The sequence below is a fragment of the Antechinus flavipes genome, chromosome 6 (assembly GCF_016432865.1).
Source record: "Antechinus flavipes isolate AdamAnt ecotype Samford, QLD, Australia chromosome 6, AdamAnt_v2, whole genome shotgun sequence".
Taxonomy (NCBI): Eukaryota; Metazoa; Chordata; class Mammalia; order Dasyuromorphia; family Dasyuridae; genus Antechinus; species Antechinus flavipes.
This window is the reverse complement of record NC_067403.1, coordinates 156,127,755-156,147,198: the sequence shown is the minus strand read 5'-3', so window position 1 is coordinate 156,147,198 and position 19,444 is coordinate 156,127,755. Positions and strand designations below refer to the sequence as shown.

The following is a 19,444-nucleotide window of genomic DNA, read 5'->3' as shown; positions in this document are numbered from 1 at the left end:
TACTTTCTCCTCCCTCATTTCTCACTCTCCCTTCATAATTTCCCTTTTTACTGTTGAAGAGACCATCATCTTCCTAGTCAAATCAGGCTTTCAACGTAGACATCATCCTTAACTATTCTCTTATGATCCTCTCATCCCAATATCCTAATAATATCCCTCTCATCCCAATAATATAGCATTATATATGTTATAATCCAGAGACACTGGCCTTCTTAATGTTCCTCACATAAGATCTTTTTTTTAAGGCAATCAATGTGACTGAAGCCCAAATATCTTTTGATTTGTGGCATTTTTTATTGGCTGTTCCCATGCCTAGAGTTCTCTCTCTATTCATCTCTAACTTTTGGCTGTTCTGGCTTTCTTCAAGTCCCAGCTAAAATCCTATTTTCTATAGAAAATTTTCTTGATCACTTTTTAGCCCAATATCTTTTTTTTTTCTGTTGTTGTTTCATATGTATCATGCATATAGCTTGTTTGTACATTTGTATCCTCAGAGGTATGCATAGTGCATGGAATGTAGTGGGGTTGCTTAGTATTTATTGACTGATTTGCTAACATAAACAACACTTTACTTTTAAATAAAATAATTTAAAAGGAGTACTTTTAAGTACTAAACTGGCACTATGAAATCACTTAAGAAGGAAAAATACTTATAAATGTATTATATAGTAGATTGGAAAGTAGATTGATAAAAATAAATTTACTTAGTTTTATTTTCTTAAATTCATAATTAAAACCATTGCTGTTTACTTGAAATGGGCCACTTAAGATAGACCCTTTTTCAGTAGAGGAGGTCGACATATATCTAAAGATGGCTAGGGTAATTGATCATCCATGACTGCAGGCTTTAACTGTAAACAAATTTTATCTTTTTAACCAAAAGTTTAGCCCATCTAAGGTACATAGGATTTGAGAATTCAAAGGTTGCTGAAGTTTGCTAGTCCTAGATTATAGCATTCAGTTTTGTCTACCACAGCTTTCTAAGCCCTGCAGGCCACCTGATGTTCAGCCATTGTTTTGATGAAGTTGATTTCCTGGAAGGTCTCTGGGCAGCTTCATATCCCAAGCAAATGTGTTCCTTCTGTTCTATCTACTTGAATGAATTCATCTATGTGGATTATATATTATATATTATTCAAAATTTACAGTTAAAGTTAAGATTGTGCCTTTGTTTCTTAAAATCTCAAACTCAGAACATTATTTATGAAAACTGAGATTTTATACTTTTCTATTATAAACTCACACAAACACAAATATCACTCTCCTAGAAAAAGCAGAGCAGAAATAGTGGCCAAAGCTATGAACCAAATCCCAATGCAACTAAGTTTATCACAGTGTCCTGTTTACTACTCCAAATCTTATTATTATTATTATCTTGTGACCTTTGTCTTTTCTTTGTCATAAGGTTTAAGTAGAAAAGACAGTCTAGGATGAGGTTAGAGTTGAATCCTTTTTATTTTTTGTTTTCCATTTTGTGTGTGTTTGCATAGGATTTTTTAGTTTGAGAGTTCACCAAGGTGGAGAGCTCCCATTGTGGAGTCTAGCTTTACTTAAACACCCCCAAGCAATTTATGAATAACTCAGAGTTACCACAAACTTTGCCTCACTTGCATTTTCAGATAAGTGAGGAAAGTGTCACTGATCATCGGACAGTTATAGGACATATTTTTGGCATCCAAACAGAAAATCAGAACACATTTTCCCATAGAACTTGTGGTATTGTTAAAATACTCAGGTATATCAATCTAACCAATCAATATTTAGTCAGTCAATGCTAGACACTGTGCTAAGATCTGAAGATACAAAGAAAAGTAAATGATATCCCTGGTCTGAAGGAGCTCACAGTCTAATGGAAGAGACAACATGCAAACTACACAAACAAGTTACATAGAGAGAAAATGTTAAATAATCAGCAGAGGGGATTATGGGAATTCTCATACGATGAGAACCAGGGGAGAAGACAGAGCTTTTGGCAAATGCCTCAATTAGGGATAGAAATACAAAAATAAAACAAAACAAAAAAACACAATCTTTACTTTCCAAGGACTTCAATTTTTTCAGAGAGACAAGTAAATATATAAATATATACAGAGTAAATAAAGGCAAATGGGTAAATAAATATAGGTAAAATAGGTTGTGGCCTGGTCTAAGAAGCCAAATGTTACAGTTTCCATATATAAAGTATATTTTCTATCCTTTCCCCCTCAATAAGGATAATTGGAAGGATTTGGGTGCTATATCATTATATGCCATCAGAGGGCACTGGAAGCTTGCCATTCTCACTACTTCACCGAGGCACAAGAAGTATCTAAGGGAGCATCCTCCCTTCTGCCTTCCTGAATTCAACAGCTAATCTAAAAGTTTTAGGTCTTCTTATGGATATTATGGTTATTCCAGTTATAGTTTTTTGCTCCCACCTCATTGGATCTTATTTTTTAAACTTCTCCTTTCAGCATAATCCCAAGTACTACTTACTCACAGAAGATGATTAAATGGAATTTTTACCTCAGTGAAAAAGAAAAGCCTCTCCTAAAAAGGTCTTAAATTTTAAATCTTCCATAGTTCTATTCTTTACTTATTTTTCCTTGGATGCACACAAAAGTCTTTTAAATGAAACACTTTGCACTTATTAGTACAATTCTTTGTCAAATTCACAGTTACTGCAGAAAACATATACAAAATGCAAGATTAAACATAGGAACATGCAGTTTTAACCATCTTATGGACCAATATACTTTTATTTATTTTTAATTCATAAAACAAAACAAAAATTTCCATTATATAGTGAATAAAAAATATGATTTCAAATGAAACTGCAAATCAGCTATACACAACTTGCTATTCTCTTCAAATATACAATAGAATTATCACGTAATTTTTTTCTTTCCTCTCCAATTCTAGAGATGACCACTATTAGATACAAATATATATACAAATCTATTCTATCCATACTTTTAAAATAATTTATTTCTCCATATGCAGATAGCAAATTGCATCATATTCCTTTATAGTTAATTTGGGTTTTATAATAGACAAATTTTTCAGAGAAACAAGTAAATATATAATTATTATATATTATATAAACATATATATGATATATATATACATAATGTACATTATGTATATAAAAATATAATTATTCGCTCAAAATCATCCTTAAAACAAAACTGCTATTACTTTATATACAGTGTTCTCTTGATTATGCCCATTTTACTTTTCATTATTTTTGTGCAAATTTTTCCATGTTTTTCTAAAATTGTTCAGCTTTTCTTTTCTTATGGCACAGTAGTATTTCATCACAATCATGTATTATAACTTTTAGCCATTCCCCATTTGATTGAGGCCAAATACTTGGAAATAAAAAATTTTAAAACTTCAAGAAAATGCTATCTAGGGGAGAGGAAAGAGGGAGAAAAAATTGGAATCCATGTTTTTGCCAAAGTGAATTTTGAAAACTATCTTTGCATGTATTTGGAAAAATAAAATACTATTTAAATGAAAATAAAGAAAAGTTAGATTATAGAAGAAATGACTTGGAATCATCTACTTTGATCTTTTTTTAAGGAACATACTTATATACATGTATACATGGTTATTAATTTTACAAGTTGTACAAATAAAAAAAAATTCAAGCAGGGTGAAAACAAATGAAACCCAATCAACATGGGAAGAAATACAAAAACTGTTTTTACAATGATAATACATTGTTTGATTTCAGAAAGCAACAAAATGAAGACTGCCCTAATTTTGCTCAGCCTTTTGGGAATAGCCTGTGCTTTCTCAGTAAGTTCTTTTCTTACTCTCTTAATTTATTCATTGTTGATAGACAGATGGGTAGATAAATCAAAATACATATTTAATATTGATTTTTCCCTTCCAGGTAAAAAACTTATACCGAAGGGCCAAATTAGATGATTCTGAAGAAAATGGGGTAATTGATTCTTTTTTACATTTTCTTCTTTTATAATCTTCTCAAATGGCAAGTCTTCATTATAATGTGATCCTTGCCCTCCCATAAATCTGGCATAGGTAGGTCCATTCAATATACTGAAGCTTTTCTTAATTTCTTCAGATATTGAAACTACCATTGGAATACATAGATCAGACACCACATGACCATCCCATCTCATATTTCAAACAAACTTTTCTTTGATGATGTCTTATCATTTTTTCATGATTTCCTCCTATGTGTTGCAGCTTAGTCACACCTCCATCTGTCCTTCAGAGATATAATTTTTTGGTTATTTAGAGGCTGCTGTTCCAAATGACTCATGAGCAACATTGGTGTAATATTGATATCAAAAAAATGGGAATTTTTTCTGGGAGAAATTTGGAGTTATTAGAGAAACTTTGTAATTTCCAAATCCAACCAGCTCTCATTTTCCATTTTAATGTGGGGACTGTTTCATTCATTAGTATAAAAAATACAAAATTTTAATTTCTTTTTTCCCTTAGGTCCTTAATCATAGACATCGCTATTATATCTACAAATATTCCTACCTTTACCCGCCTCTAAAGAGAATTCCAGTTCAGGTAATAACCTCAGTTAACTATTTCCTCATGATATAAGATGTAAGATGATGTAAGATCAAAATGCTTAAATTATTATTTGAAAGTATAAACAAAAAATAATTTTAACAGTAACTATTCAAAGAAATTCTGAAAACATATAGCATCCAATATAGTTCCAGCTTACTTTATTATACATAATTTTCACTATCTCAACCCAGGGCAGATAGGGGCAGAGAACCTGTTATTCTTTGTACACAAATCAAAACAAGTACCAAGCACAAGTGGTATTCTAAATGTTTCACTAAAGCACAAAGGAGGTTTGTTTTTGTTTTAAAGCAAAACTATCAATGTCATATCTAGAATTGAAAAGTAGTTTTCAACAAGTTAAATCTAGTTGTTTTGACTGGCCGACCAATTAATGAATTGCAAAAAATAGTCATTCTATGCAATCTATAAGAATAATTTACATTAACATAATATTTTACTATTTCCATGGGTTTTACATTCCTTATTTCATTTGAACCTTACAATAGCCCAATGAGGTAAGTGGAGTACATGTCATTATTTCCACTTTATAAGTGAGAAGACTGAGACTCAGGGTGATTATATACTCAAGATCACAGAGTATGTATGTATGTATATATGTATGTATAAATATATCAATATGTAGAATTTACACAGCCTGTCATAGATGATTCATTAATGTCATAAAGAAATAGTCTAAATCTTAATGTCAAAAATTTAGGCCAATTTAAAGCTCCTCAAGAGTGAAGACAATTTGGATGTTGTCTTTAAATCCCCAGAACCTAGGATATAATAGGCACTTAGTAAAAGTTTGTTAAATTGAATTGTGAAAAATGGAAAAAGTCAGTAGATATCCAGGGATCCTGATGCTCAAGGATTAATCCAGGGATCCTTAGAAAGAGCTACAACATAGCAGTCCTAGAGAGCTTCAAATTCTAATTTTTGGTTTATTTGTTTTTTTTGAGAGATTTGAGAGAAATTTGCCCAAGGAAATAAGTGTCTGAGACAGTACTGGTTCTCAAGTTCTCCTGACTTTTCTAATTTATTCATTAAAGTATAAATGATGTTGAAGACTGGCAATAGGGTAACTATTTAATGTACTATATTAACAAAGGAAAATGGAAGGAGAGAATAATTGATCTCTTTACAAAGTAATTTCCATTTTCCACTAGCAATCTCTTCTATGGAAAGGGATTTTTTTTGGAGGGGCTCTAAACCTCCTATTTCATTAATATGTGGACTCCTTGTATAAAAATTCCCTCTACCTTTCATTAAAAGGAAACTTGTTTGTTTGGGCTTAGCAAGGCAAAATTCAGAACAAAAAGGCATAATATCAACACATTAATGGGTTGATCTTTGGAGATCAGCAATGGCTTCAAGATGGAGCCAGTTTTTAATTGATAATTTCTTAATGAGATAAGGACAATTTAGATAGATCTATGTCATTGCATCTCAGTTCCTCCCAACATGACAATTTTTAGGTACAAACAGATAGAGGGATGACTTACTATTAGGCAGTACAAAGCTATAGATTGGATGACTTCTCTACCCAACATCACTTGACAAGTAGATCTGGGAATGAGAAGTAGCTGAATCAATCTAATTTTCAAAACTCCATTGGACAAGACTTTTGGGTTGATTCTAATAAAATGAAATTCCACAGGGATCAATGCCTCACATATGGGTTCAAAAACTGCTTAAGTATGGGATGGGAGAGATGTGGTCAGAGTAGTTTTCTGGAAGTAAAAACCTCTAGATGTTTTGTGCACTACAAACGCAACAGGAACAGGCTTTGTGAGATATCTGCCAAAAACTCTGAAAATATGGTTTTGCATTAACAGAAGTAAAAGATTCCAAAAATAAAAACATGATGTTTTACTGTGCTCTGATCTGGTCAAAGGTTATCTGGAGAAATGTTTACTTCTAAGTCCCATAGTGGAACAGTTAGATTGTGCTATAGACAGAGCAACTGCTCTGAAGTCGGGAGAACCTGAGAACCAGTACTGTCTCAGATACTTATTTCCTTGGGCAAATTTCTCTCAAATCTCTCAAAAAAAAAAAAAAAAACCAAACAAACAAATAAACCAAAAAGAAAGGAAAAAAAAAGAAAAGAATTATGGCAAAGATAAGAGTATTGAGAGGAAGTCCATCAGGATGATAAAGGACCTTGCATTCATATAATATAAAGATTCGTTGAAGGACTTGAGGTATTATCTAGCCTGAAGAAAAGAAGATTCCTGTGGGACTTGACAACTGTTTTCAACTACTTGAAGGATTGTTATGTGGAAGATGGATTAGATTTGTTCATTTTGGCCTCAGAATACAGAAATGTGAAAATTGTTCAGAAGCAACTGCTTGATAGCAATAAAAACTATTAATAACAATTATAATTGTATACAAATGGAACATACTGCCTCAGGAGGCAAGCTGGAAACCAGAAGCTTGATTATTACTTATGTTAAAGTAGCAATTCCTTTTTTTTTGCCATATGGCCTTTTGCCATTTATATGTATGAAAAAATTCTCTAAATCATTTTTGATTAGAGAAATTAAAATTAAAACAACTCTGAGATACTACTTCACACCTCTCAGATTGACTAAGATAACAGGGAAAGATAATGAAAAATGTTGGAGGGGATGTGGGAAAATTGAGACACTAATGAATTGTTTGTGGAATTGTGAACTATTCTGGCCAGTAATTTGTAACTATGCTCAAAGGACCATAAAACTGTGCATACCTTTTGATCCAAGAGGTATCACTACTGAGTCTGTATCCCAAAGGGATTGTAAAAGAGGAAAAAGGACACACATGTGCAAAGATGTTTATAGAAGCTCTTTTTGTAATAGTAAGGAATTGAAAATTGAGTGGATGCCTATCAGTTGGGGAATGGCTGAATAAATTGTGGTATCTGATTGGAATGGAATATTATTGTTCTATAAGAAATGGTGAGCAGGTTAATTTCAGAAAACCCTGAAAAGACTTACATGAGCTGATGCTGAATGAAATGAGCAGAACCAAGAGAACACAGTATACAGTAACAGCAAGATTATGTGCTAGACAACTTGACTCTTCTCAGCAATGTGGTAATTCAACACAATTCGAATAGACTTTGGATGGAAAATGCCTTCAACATCCAAAGAGAGAACTATGAGGTCTGGATGTGGAATGAAGCATATTATTTTCACCCTTTTTTTCTTTGTCTATTATTTCTTTGTTGTGTCTTTCCCTTTTGATTTGATTTTTCTTGTACAATATGACAAATATTGGAAATATAAAAAAAAGAAATATGACTCTTTGTATATGATTATTAAATTCCCTTCTAAATTGAAATTTCTGGTATGGTTACATTTTAAGAGCTAGTTCAAAACTAAATCATTATAATTAAAGTTGAAATTTGCTTGAAATTTATAGATTCTCAATTCTTACATCTTTTCTTTTATCCAATCTCTCTTTTGACAATCCCAAGAAGAGAAGGAATCTCTATCTGCCATAGGAAAGGAGGAAGTACTAAATCTCTGATAACTAAAATTATCATTACTATTTTAAAATAATAATGGGGTAATATTTTTCAATAAGGGAGAATTTTTAAATATACTGCAGAAAAGTGATATAATAACTGATTTTTTCAAGTAAATATGGTTGCATTTGGTATTCCCTTAAATCTTACATTGTTTCATGGCCATAACACTCAACTTAAAGCTTTTGATTGTCATTTTCTATATATTTTAGGGATTCTTTGATGAAGAAAAGCTTATATAAAATTAATAAGTTTCTCTACCATATGTTTGTGTACTTCTCTTTTAACAAACGATTAGAGAATTATAGAATTAAAAAAAATGCCAGAACTGAAGGAAGAAACTTTACAGATAATGAAATGGACATAGAATGATTAGAAAGAAAAAGATAGACATAGAGAATTGAATCAAGTGCTATTTTAAATGCCTAAAATATGATAATTACTTAAAACAACTTGTATTTAAAGTTAATTATGTTGGTATTTTATTCCATACTTCATGAATGGAAAAATGATATCTTACCTCAATTTGTCTCTTTCCCATCATTAGAGTGCTTTGCACACAATGGGCAGTTAATAAATGTTTGTTAAATTAATGATTTCTTTTGAATTGTGAGAAAATAATTTTTATTTCAAAAAACTATCATTTCATATTGATTTTTTTAAAAGGCACATTAAAATAGGACTAACTCTAAGCTCTAGTTCCAAGTCAGCCACAGGAAAATTACAGTATTTCTGAGCCTCAATTCTCTAATCTATGAAATGAGGGAGTTATAATTGATGATTTCTAAGGTCCCTTCTACCTCCATAGCTCTGTAATTCTACATTCCAATTTTGGTTTACCAATATATTGACTTTAAATACAATCTAGCTTATACGTAACTACATCTGACATTTCTATGTGTTGAGTGTTATTTATGACTGGCTATAGAAAATTCTGACTCTCTTTTTATATATTTTAGCACAATGGTGATTCATCTGAGGAAGGTGATGGTGAAAGCTCAGAAGAAGAGGAAGAGGAAGAGGTGGGTAATTTCTGTGGTCAATGTCAAAACAAACAGACCAGCATGAAAATGAACAAGAAACTAGAGATGCTATACTCAACAAATGGCCATGTCCAGGATTACTTACTGCCTACTGCTTTCTATTTTGGAGAGCAGTGATGTTAGGTAACTCATTCCCAATTCAGCTAAAAATTGAAACAATTTCCCAGATGTTGCCATAACTTTCCAGTTACAAACTCAGAGGTAGTTCCACTTTTGAATTAGGGTTAAAAGTATGATGAAAAAGCAACTGAAATCTTATATTTAGATTACTAGGGGATGATAACAGAAGTTGAATAAACGATAATCTTAATATTGTTGTAGTGGTAAATATAAAATGATATAAAACTTTAAAATTCCAAAAAAATTTCTACCCATGTCTCATTGTGACATAGAAATAACACTGGTATCTCAGAAGAAAAGATATCTAGAGCTGGAAGGACCCCCAAATGCCATCTTGGCCAACTCCCTTATTTTAGGGAGGAAGAATTTAATCCAGACTCTTTGACTCCACACCAGTGTGCTAGACATTGTCCTGTGCTAAAAGGCTACACCCATAGACATCAAGCTCTGGGAGATTATAGTAATGATGCTGGAAAAGTTTCAAGCACCCTTCTTAGAGGAAGACTAAGACAGTTTTATTTTTCTAAGAGTCTAATTAGACCATCTCTAACATTAACTTAGTTATGAGTACTCAAAATATAAATATTTGTTAAATGATCAGAAAGGGGGCATAGATCTGGAAGAAAAAAATTACATCAATCTTTTCATACCTGTCATAAACAAAAGTCAAAGCTAGAAGAATGATAACACTAAATCGAAAGCTGGTTCACAGGAGGCAAAAAAGGGAATTGATGGCAAAGGAAAAAGGAAAGGGAAGGAAATCATCTTGTATTGTAGTGCTTATAGTATTTTCAAAAAGAACATTAGAAAATAAATGCAGCCTATATCAATATCTACAGTATTGGAAGGTCTTATTTAATAAAACCCATCAAGTCAATCAACAAACATTTAATTCTCAGTGACTTCAAAGTGTAATATCACTAATGGGATATAATTCCCTATTCCAGTATTACCATAATATGATACCTTAAATATTGAACTAGAAATAGTTGTTTCCTCACAAATTTGGATATAAGTATTCCTATAGTGTCACACTTGGGATCTCAAATCTCTCAATTTGGTTTGGGAGACACCCTGGATTTAGCTCACTTCACCAAATTGCTCTCACATTATCAGATTTAATCCCAGAGATAGATCACTTCTAAGAGGTTACATTCATACTTCCTTAGGGTCCTAGAAGTAATCATGTTGGGGGAAAATATACTTCCTACACTTACCATTCTAGTTATAGAAGTTTTCACTATTATGTTTTATGATATGTATTATGATGGATATACATATCCAACCACTCACAAGGTAATATATCCACATTTTGTATAATTTTTATACAACCAACCATTCAAAATAAGGGCACTAGTAGATTTTCAAAGAATCAGTTATTTAATAAGGAAAAAATAAATATTACACATACCAATATAGTAAACCAAATACATCATAACATATATATAAAAGAGATGAAGAATGGACATATACTTGGCAAACAATGAAAGAAGAAAACTCATGTCCTCAGATTAAGTCCCAACTGCAATCTTCCTGCCTAGAATTTGATATTAACCCCCCTTTTCATCTGAAAAAAATGTATATGTCTTTTCAATTAATCAATACTCTCAAAAGGGCATTTAGGAAAAGTTGGCTCAAAATGTAAACTGCTCTTCTCTTTATACTAAAGAAAAACAGGTACAAGGTAGACCAGATATACACTTACTCAAATGCTAACTCTCCAATCAGAATGGAGCTCTTACTAACAATTGTAAAACCCTTTTTGCATTTCTTTCTCAAACCAGAGAGAACAGCAGAGATCAAAAAAATCTTTATATACGGTTTTTTACTATTCTCAAACTGGAAGCAGTGCCAAAGGGTATTGATTGGACTTGATTCTTAGCCAATGACATTAGTTCTCTTTGACCAATCAATAACTGGTAACTGCTTCAATAGCTATGGTTCCAATAGAGCAACTTTTCACCAATGACAAGGAGCTGGCCATATGACTCTGTGAGCTAAGCGCTTTGAAAAACTTAGTCTTACAAAAATGTAAGATATGTTTTTTGGAGAAGTATTTAAATGAAAAATCACCTATTGGAGAAAACTCCCTAAATGTGATATAGTCAGTACATGTAGATCTAAATCACAGAATGGAAAAGCTTCTTTATCAAAAGCAAATACTTATGGGTTTCATGATATTTTATGCAATTTTCAACAAGAAAGAAGAAAATCCAAAAAAAAAAAAAGAAGAAAAATACAAAAATATATAAATACATTGATTGAGGAGGCCTAAGAGAAATTATATGCACATTGAAGTGAAAGTGAATTGGATCCCTTATTTATTAGATGCATAAAATGCAGGTATATTCTAAAGAAATAGATTTTTGAGCTGAGTTTATAAAAGGAGAGGGACTCCATATAGAGAGAAGTGTATTCCAAGTTGGGAGATAATATGAGTAAAGGATGATTGAGACAAAGCCCGACTTTCTATTTGTGACAAAGTTTGAAATATAGTTTACTATTTGTTGGCTAAAATAAAATGTTTGAAATGGACTTTCATACCAGGAGAATTCAAATGAAGAAGAGGAAACTGAATCTAATGGAAGTGAAGAATCTACCACTCTATCCACTACTACCCTTGGATATGGAGAGGAGAATACCACTGCAAGTGGGGATATTGGCTTAGCAGCAATTCAAAATCCAAAAAAGGTGATAATTATATTTTATACTAAATTACCATGACCTTGATGTCCCTCTTCTATTCTATTCTATATTTTTTCTATTGTCTTCAGTTGACGTTAGGAATTCTTGTGTATGCTTTGAAATAAACATATATCCTAAAACCTCCATTTGCTAGAATGCTTGAATAACTAGGTAATTGAATGTCCTAGTTAACTAAAAATTTAATAGTAAATTGGACTTGTGGTATCATCAGAAGATGTAGTAGTGCCATCCATACTGTCTCCATCATGTGCGACTTTTCTCCATATCCTCCTATAAATACAAGTTAACTAATAAGTTGTTAATCATAAAACCCCTTTTATTCAAACTCTTCCCTACATATAATATAGTTTACATTCTTGCCTTACTGAGTACGACTTTTTTTCTTTTTACCAGAATTGAAACTTTCTCAGTTGATTGGTCAACATTCTGATTACCACAAAGATTATTCAGTAATAAAAAATATAGAGATAAGATATAGATGTAGAGCTAGAAGGAGCATTAGTGAACATTTAGACCATATGATATTAAGTTAGAAGGAGGTTAAGGGATTTGCCCAAAATCACACAGCTAGTAAGAAACAAAGATGAGTTTTGAAGCTAGGTCTTCTGATGTCAAAGCTTTTTATTCCTCTATTCATTTAGGAGATATACACATCACACACACACATTTGCTAAGAAATAAAAAGATCAATAAAACACAACCCCTGTTCTTGAGAACTTCATAATTTAAAAAGTAAGATAAAAAGGGCACAAAAATGCATAAGAAGGCAGAAGCTCAGGATTTGAATACTAGTTCTACTTAACAGTTCTTTAGGGACATTATATGATTTCTATGATAACTTCTGGCTTTGGAGACCAGGAAAAGATTCATGAATAAAGTAACATTTAAACTGGATTTTGAAGGTTTTACTGAATGGTAGTAACCAGGGAGAAGACATAACAGGAAATTATAAGCAGAACATAGCAAATGATTTTTTTAGAAGTTGTTTTTTATTTTTCAAAATCCATAATAATTTTCTCTTTCTCCTTCAACTGGAATACGGGGGGAAAAATCAAGGATTTCCCATATGAATGTAATATATGCATATGTGTGTTTGTGTGGTATGTTTATGAAGAGTTTCTTTGTACCAAGCAGAAGAGTTTATATTTGATCTTGGAAGTAATAGGAAATCATTGGAGTTCATTGAGCATGGTATGGTTATGAGGGACAGCTATGTGGTACAATGGATAGAACACTGACTCTGGAATCCTCAGACTCTTACTGGTTTTGTGACATTGAACAAGTCATTTAATACCAATTGCCTTTAAAAAAAATCATTATGGGAGTTAGTGAATAAAGCATTAAAATTGAGAATTTCTGATATTACTGCTCAATTCGCAGACTAATAAATATCAATTTAAAGAACAGAGTGTTGTAGTAGTATAGAAAGGTGTTTCTGGAGTTAGACAGATTCAGATTCAAGTCCTGATCCTGATTGTGTGATCGTGGCAAATTATCTACTCTCTAAATAACCCAAAGCAATTCTTAAGAAAGTAAGTTACAGATAGCTTTGGTGGAGAAAATTTCTTTATCACAAGTTCCTAAAGAACTTGATTGGTCCTAGTTAAAATATGAATTTCCTTAACTACATTAAATCAATTCACCTATTTGATTGTGAATAAAAAGCTCGGACTTTTCCTTAACCTCTGTCACAGAAAAATTAAACTCCATCATCACAAACTATGTCTTCATTCCTCAGATTTCAATTTAACATCCAGTTAAAAGATTATTGAAAAAGCAAAATAAGAAAGCACTCCTTAGCAGATCCATGGACAGTTTACCATGATTTCTATAAAATTCAGGATGCTAAATACCATAAAATACTTTTCCTTAATCTAAAAATGATCTTTTCAAAGAGAGGGCCTACTAGATAGATATTTCTTTTTCTTAGTTGCTCTTTTAAAAGCTTTAAAAATAATCTTTTAAAAGCTAAAGTTGCCTATTTCAAGACAAAATTTGAAATGGTGTCCCTACAAAGAAGAGTACTGAAAAAACAAAAATGTTCTTAGTTGTTTTAAAATAGATCATTAATGTTTTCAAAATTTTCACCATAGGAAGAAACAAATAATCAAGTTACAAAAAAGGAAGAAAGTGATGAAGAAGAGGAGGAGGAGGAAGAAGAAAATGAAGAAAGTGAAGCTGAAGTCGATGAAAATAAGGAAGGAGGCAACAGCACCAACCATGAAAATGCTGAAGGAGACCAGGGAAATGGGAATGGTGGGAAGGAAGATGGAGAAGAAGAAGAGGAAGTAGAAAATGGCACTGAAGCCACAGAAAATGAAGCCAGCAATAGCACTGAAGTGACAACCTCTCTGAATGTTGTTTATGAGTTTACTACCCTTTTAAAAGGGGACTTTGAAGTTACTTCTCCTCCATATGAGGAAAACACCAGTAATCTCTATGATAGTGGGTATGAAGAACCAGTCACTAATGAATATGACAATGGGTATGAAGTCTATGAAAATGAGAATGGAGAACCCCGTGGTGACAATTACAGAGCATATGAAGATGAATACAGCTACTACAAAGGACATGCATACAACGGCTATGGTCAAGATTACTACTATCATCAGTAAAGACAGAAAATGGGATGAAGCCATTTCTATTAATGGTTTGCATGGTCATTTTTTACAAGTTGAACTCAGGAAGATGCAATATATCCTCAGTATAATATGGAGTGGTGCTGCTGCTTTAAAACTTTCTTTGGCCAGTAGGTCAACTTTTTAAATTAGCTGAATTCTTAGTATTTATCTGGGGTGTATTAATGAACGCTCTTGCAAATCAGTACCACTTCTTAACAAGCAGGAGTAACTTTTGGGAATTATAACAATCCTGGAGAATGTTTTGGGGTTGCTGCACCACACCCATTTAGAAAAAAAGTCAAATAAATGTTTTTAATGGCTGGCATTATTATGAAATTATAATATGTGGTGTTGTTTCAGAATATGCCATCTCATGATGCTAATGGACACTATACAACAGATATATAGACTTTTATAATGTTGCCTATCAAACACTGTTTTTAAATAGAATCTTATTGTACACTTTTGTTCTATTGTTTCTGTTAAAGTCAAATGGAATTCACAAAGCATGTTGGAATTTAAAAGAAATGTGGTTGACATTTAATAATTAAACTTTTACTATGCTTATGAACTTGTTTGATGAGATTAATCCAGCTTCTAAGTGGAATAAATCCATTAAAAAGCATTTCATTAGGTACATGATATCTACTAGTACTGTGTGTTGGACATATGAATAGAAAAATGAATTAGTCCTTTACCTTAGGAAGCTTCTTTTCTATTTCTATTTCTACAACATGTTTAAAGATAATCAAACAGAAAATATGTAGGAAAGGAATGTTCAATGATTCGACAAAGAGAAACTAATAATTGGGAGTGAGGAACAATCTCTTGATGAAGACTGCACTTGAAGTCCGTCTTGAAAAGAGGTAGAGGTCCTAAGCACAGGAAATGAGGAACACATTCTAAGAACAGGGGACAATGTATAAAATGGCAAGGTAGGAAGATGGAATTCTATGTGACAGGAGCAGAGAATTCATAAAAATATAGATTGTATTATAGATTGACATATGACAAGAGATTTCAATACAAACAAGAAGACTTTGTATTTTACTCAAAAGACAACAAAGAACAACAGTGAACATGAAAGTTCTCATTGTTAGTGCTTTTGTTGGTATTGGCTGTTTTATTATTTGTAATGAACTCTGGATATTTCTTATTTGAATTACTCCTGGTACTAGCTGAATAGATTCAAGGTCCCAGAAAAATAACTGTGGTCACAATGATTCGTTGTGCTGCCCTCATTTTGAATTCAATACTTCTTTCTTGCTACAAAGTGACCTTACAAAGTTACTCCTCCACCAAACTAAAGCCATTTTGAAATTTTTGAAGAAGTTATCAAAAGAGCCCTGTGCTGTTATATAGGATTAAGTATATTGCTTATTTAAGGTACTTATCTTTGCAAAACACAAAATGTAAAGAAGTGGTTCTAATGAAATATTTTAGGACATGAGAACAAATGAGATTGATATTGCCAATTAAAAATTTATCATGTGGATTGATTTGGACTAGTCAGTGTCCTATAAGGCTCATCTCTTGGTTATGAGTTGTCAGTTATAGATTTATATACTTTTGGTCTTCCAACTCCATCCATTTCTACTAAACTAGTTTTCAAGAAACCATAGCCTCAAAGCTCAGCAGACAATGAAAAAACTGAAAGAGCTATATTACACCTTGGGCTTTTGTCCTGCTAGTATATGGCTAGTCACTAATTAAATAGAAACAAAAATGAACAACCCCTTTAAATGCAACATTTCACTTGCAGGCAAAGAAATGAATAAGAGTTGAACTTTGGAGTCCCAGGAGTTTCATAATTGTATAAATCATCACCAAAATCACCAGTAGTATACTGAAATGACTCAAAAAAAAAAAAAAGGTGAACTTTCATATCTTTTTATTTTAAGTAATTATTTGAGGGCTAAATGGAATGTTGTCAGTGACTAGAATAACTCCTTTATGTATAAGAACATGTCAAGATTCTCAGAAAGAACTTTTGTCAGTTCTATAAAAACTTCTCACTTCTCAGGCATAGACTTATACAGTAAATATTAGTGAATAGAAAAGAAAAATCACTGCTTTTTATTTTAAAAAGTGAAGTGAACAGATGGATTAAGGCAGTCACCTGAATAATTCTGATCAACATTAGCCTTTGAATCCTAGTATTATTGAAGAAAAAGGGTAACTCCTGAATTATCTACTTAACTTTTTAACAGTACTTTGCACTACCCTCAATTGTTCATATTTCCACTGAGTGTAATTGATATCTGTCTCTTTTTTCTACTTACAAAGACACCCCCAAGTTCAGGCCTCATTACTTCCTCTTAGAAATATTAAAATATATTCCTTTTCCCTCCTATTTTTTCTCTTTCATTTAAAGAATTCAATTTATTCTTGATTTTTAAAAAAATGTTTCCTGACTAATTGAGTTACTCATAATGGTGATAGACTCCTTGAATGTTACTAAGTTCCCTCTTTCATTCATTAGAGGTCTTCAAGATGAGATTATAGGACCACTTATGGCCATATTCTAATGCAGATTCTTTTCTAGATACATTTTAGATTAGATGATCATCCATCTTTAAAATACTGTGATTCACATGAAACCATTTGCCACAAGAACCCAAATTAGTCCTTCTTTGTGCTACAAATGTTGCTTTTTAAAATTAGTTTAATTTTTTGTTACCGTTTAAGTTTCAAACTGTTCCTTTTCTTCTTCCTTCTCTTTTATGGGTGGGTTCATCCCATTCCCATTCAAAGTTAAATTGCTAGTTGTATGTTTTCCTCCATCCTATTTTTTCTCCCTCTCTTTTTTACTCTATCCCTCCTCAAACTCTATTACTTCTAACCCCTGACTGCCTAACCCTACCCCTTCTAAGAGTCCTTCTTTTATTCTATCCCCTCACCTTCCTATTTCTTTGTAAGTTAAGAAAACTTTTATCCTTTTCTTTAACCCAGTTCTGATGAGAATAAGATTTTAGCACTGCCAACCTTCCCTTTCCTCCTGCCTCTGCTATAAAATTCTTCCATTCACTCTTTGTATAGACAATTGTTCCATTTTACCTCTCTCTACCCAATTTTATTTTTAAGGACCATCTCTTCTATCTATGTATATTCTTTCAAAGTAATCAAATAATAGTAATAGTAATATTCTTAAGGATCACAGATAATGTTTTCTCATAGAAGAAGTAAATGTTTGATCTTAATAAGATTGTTATAATTAATTCTTAATCTTTATCTTCTTATGTTTCTGCTAGTTTTTATAGGTCAAATGTTCTGTTCTGTTCTGGTCTTTTCCTTATAATACCTGAAAATCCATCAATACATTAAATATTCCTTTTTTTTCCATGCAGGATCACACTCAGCTTTGCTGGGTAAGCTATTTTTAGTTGCAAACCTAGTGCCTTTGCTCTGGAATATTCTATTCCATCCTTCAGTATTTGAATATAGAAGCTGATAAATCTAGTGTTATTCTGACTGTAGTTCCACAGTATTTAAATGTTGTTCACCCTAGTTGCTTGTATCATTATCTTCTTGACTTGGGATCTCTTAGCTACAATATTCCTGTGAGTTTTCATCTTAGAATCTCTTTCAGGTTGGAATCAGTGGATTTTTTTTTCAATTCCTATTGTACCCTCTAGTTGTAAAATTCCAGGGCAATTTTCTTTAATGATTTCTTGAAGTGTAGTGTCTGGACTTTTTTTTTTTGTCATAATTTTCAATTAATCCAACAATTCATATGTTGCCTTTTGTCCTATATGTTGAACAGAACAATTGTTTTCTTAATAAGATATTTTACATTCTTTATTTTTTTCATTCTTTGAATTTTATTTTATTATTTCTTATTGTCTTGTGAAGTCATTAGCTTCTCCCTCCTCAATTAGTATTTTTAAGGAGTTGTTTTCTTTTGTGAGTTTTTGGGTATCTTTTCCCAATTGGTTGACTTTTTTCATAATGCTCTTTATGTTTTTGCATTTCCCCCCTATTTTTCCTCAACCTAATTTGATTTTAAAGTCTCTTTTAAGTTCTGTCAAAACTCTTTTTGCAGGGCATCTAGGTGGCATAATGGATAGAGCACCAGCCCTGAAGTCAGGAGGACCTGAATTCCACTTGACTCAGACACTTAACACTTCCTAGATGTGCAAGTCACTTAATTCCAATTGCCTCAGGGGGAAAACCTCTTTTTGGGATTGTGACCATTTTACTTTTTTTAAATTTGAAGTAGAAGTAGTTACTTTAATGTCACTATCTTCTTCAGAATCCAAATCTCTTGTCATCATAGGAGCTACCTCTGGTTGAGTTCTCTTTCTTTTGTTTACTCATTGTTTTAATTGTTTATTTCTTAACTGTTAACTTTATATGAAAGCTGGGCTCTCATCCCAAGATGTAGGGGATAATGTTTTAGGCTTCATATTTTTTTTCTAATTGTTTACTGATGTCTATCTGGGCGCCAGATCTTAGTTACTCCTCTTGACTCCTGAGCCATGAGCAGGGCCCTCTGCAACACTGCCATCACAAAGGCAAAAAGAAATGAATTTAAAATTGCCTTTTAATAGGAAATCTGAGGCTCAGGTTTCAAAGTGAGAAGAAAGCCAATGTCCCCAGGCCTAGATACTTATCAATATTGGGCCCAGATCTCCCAAGTGAGTGAAAATCATTTTGAAGGCTTGAAAGAATTTGGGCTTTCCTGAAAAGGGTCAGCATCCCCAAAAGATCAATGGGGGTGTATGTGATTTGCCTTAGAAAAGGCTCAGCCTGGAAAGGATGTTTTCTCCTAGACTTTTTGGAGCCTGGGAGACCAGGGGACACAATTTCAGAGTGCTAATTTTACAGATCAAAAGGGGACACAGTTTTTTACAGAGTTTACGGCATCATTTCTCAAGAAGTTACCACCCAAATTCATTTGG

The 19,444-nt window shown here is 32.4% G+C and overlaps 1 protein-coding gene across 1 annotated transcript; it reads left to right on the top strand.

The window, feature by feature from the left end:
- Positions 1 to 3,729: 3,729 nt before the first annotated feature.
- On the top strand, positions 3,730 to 14,951 carry IBSP (integrin binding sialoprotein). Its single transcript, XM_051966141.1, has 6 exons — positions 3,730 to 3,783; positions 3,881 to 3,931; positions 4,456 to 4,533; positions 9,013 to 9,075; positions 11,764 to 11,907; positions 14,016 to 14,951. The coding sequence occupies exons 1-6, from the start codon at positions 3,730 to 3,732 to the stop codon at positions 14,535 to 14,537; spliced, it is 912 nt and encodes a 303-aa protein (XP_051822101.1). The 3' UTR covers positions 14,538 to 14,951.
- The last annotated feature ends 4,493 nt before the right edge of the window (positions 14,952 to 19,444 follow it).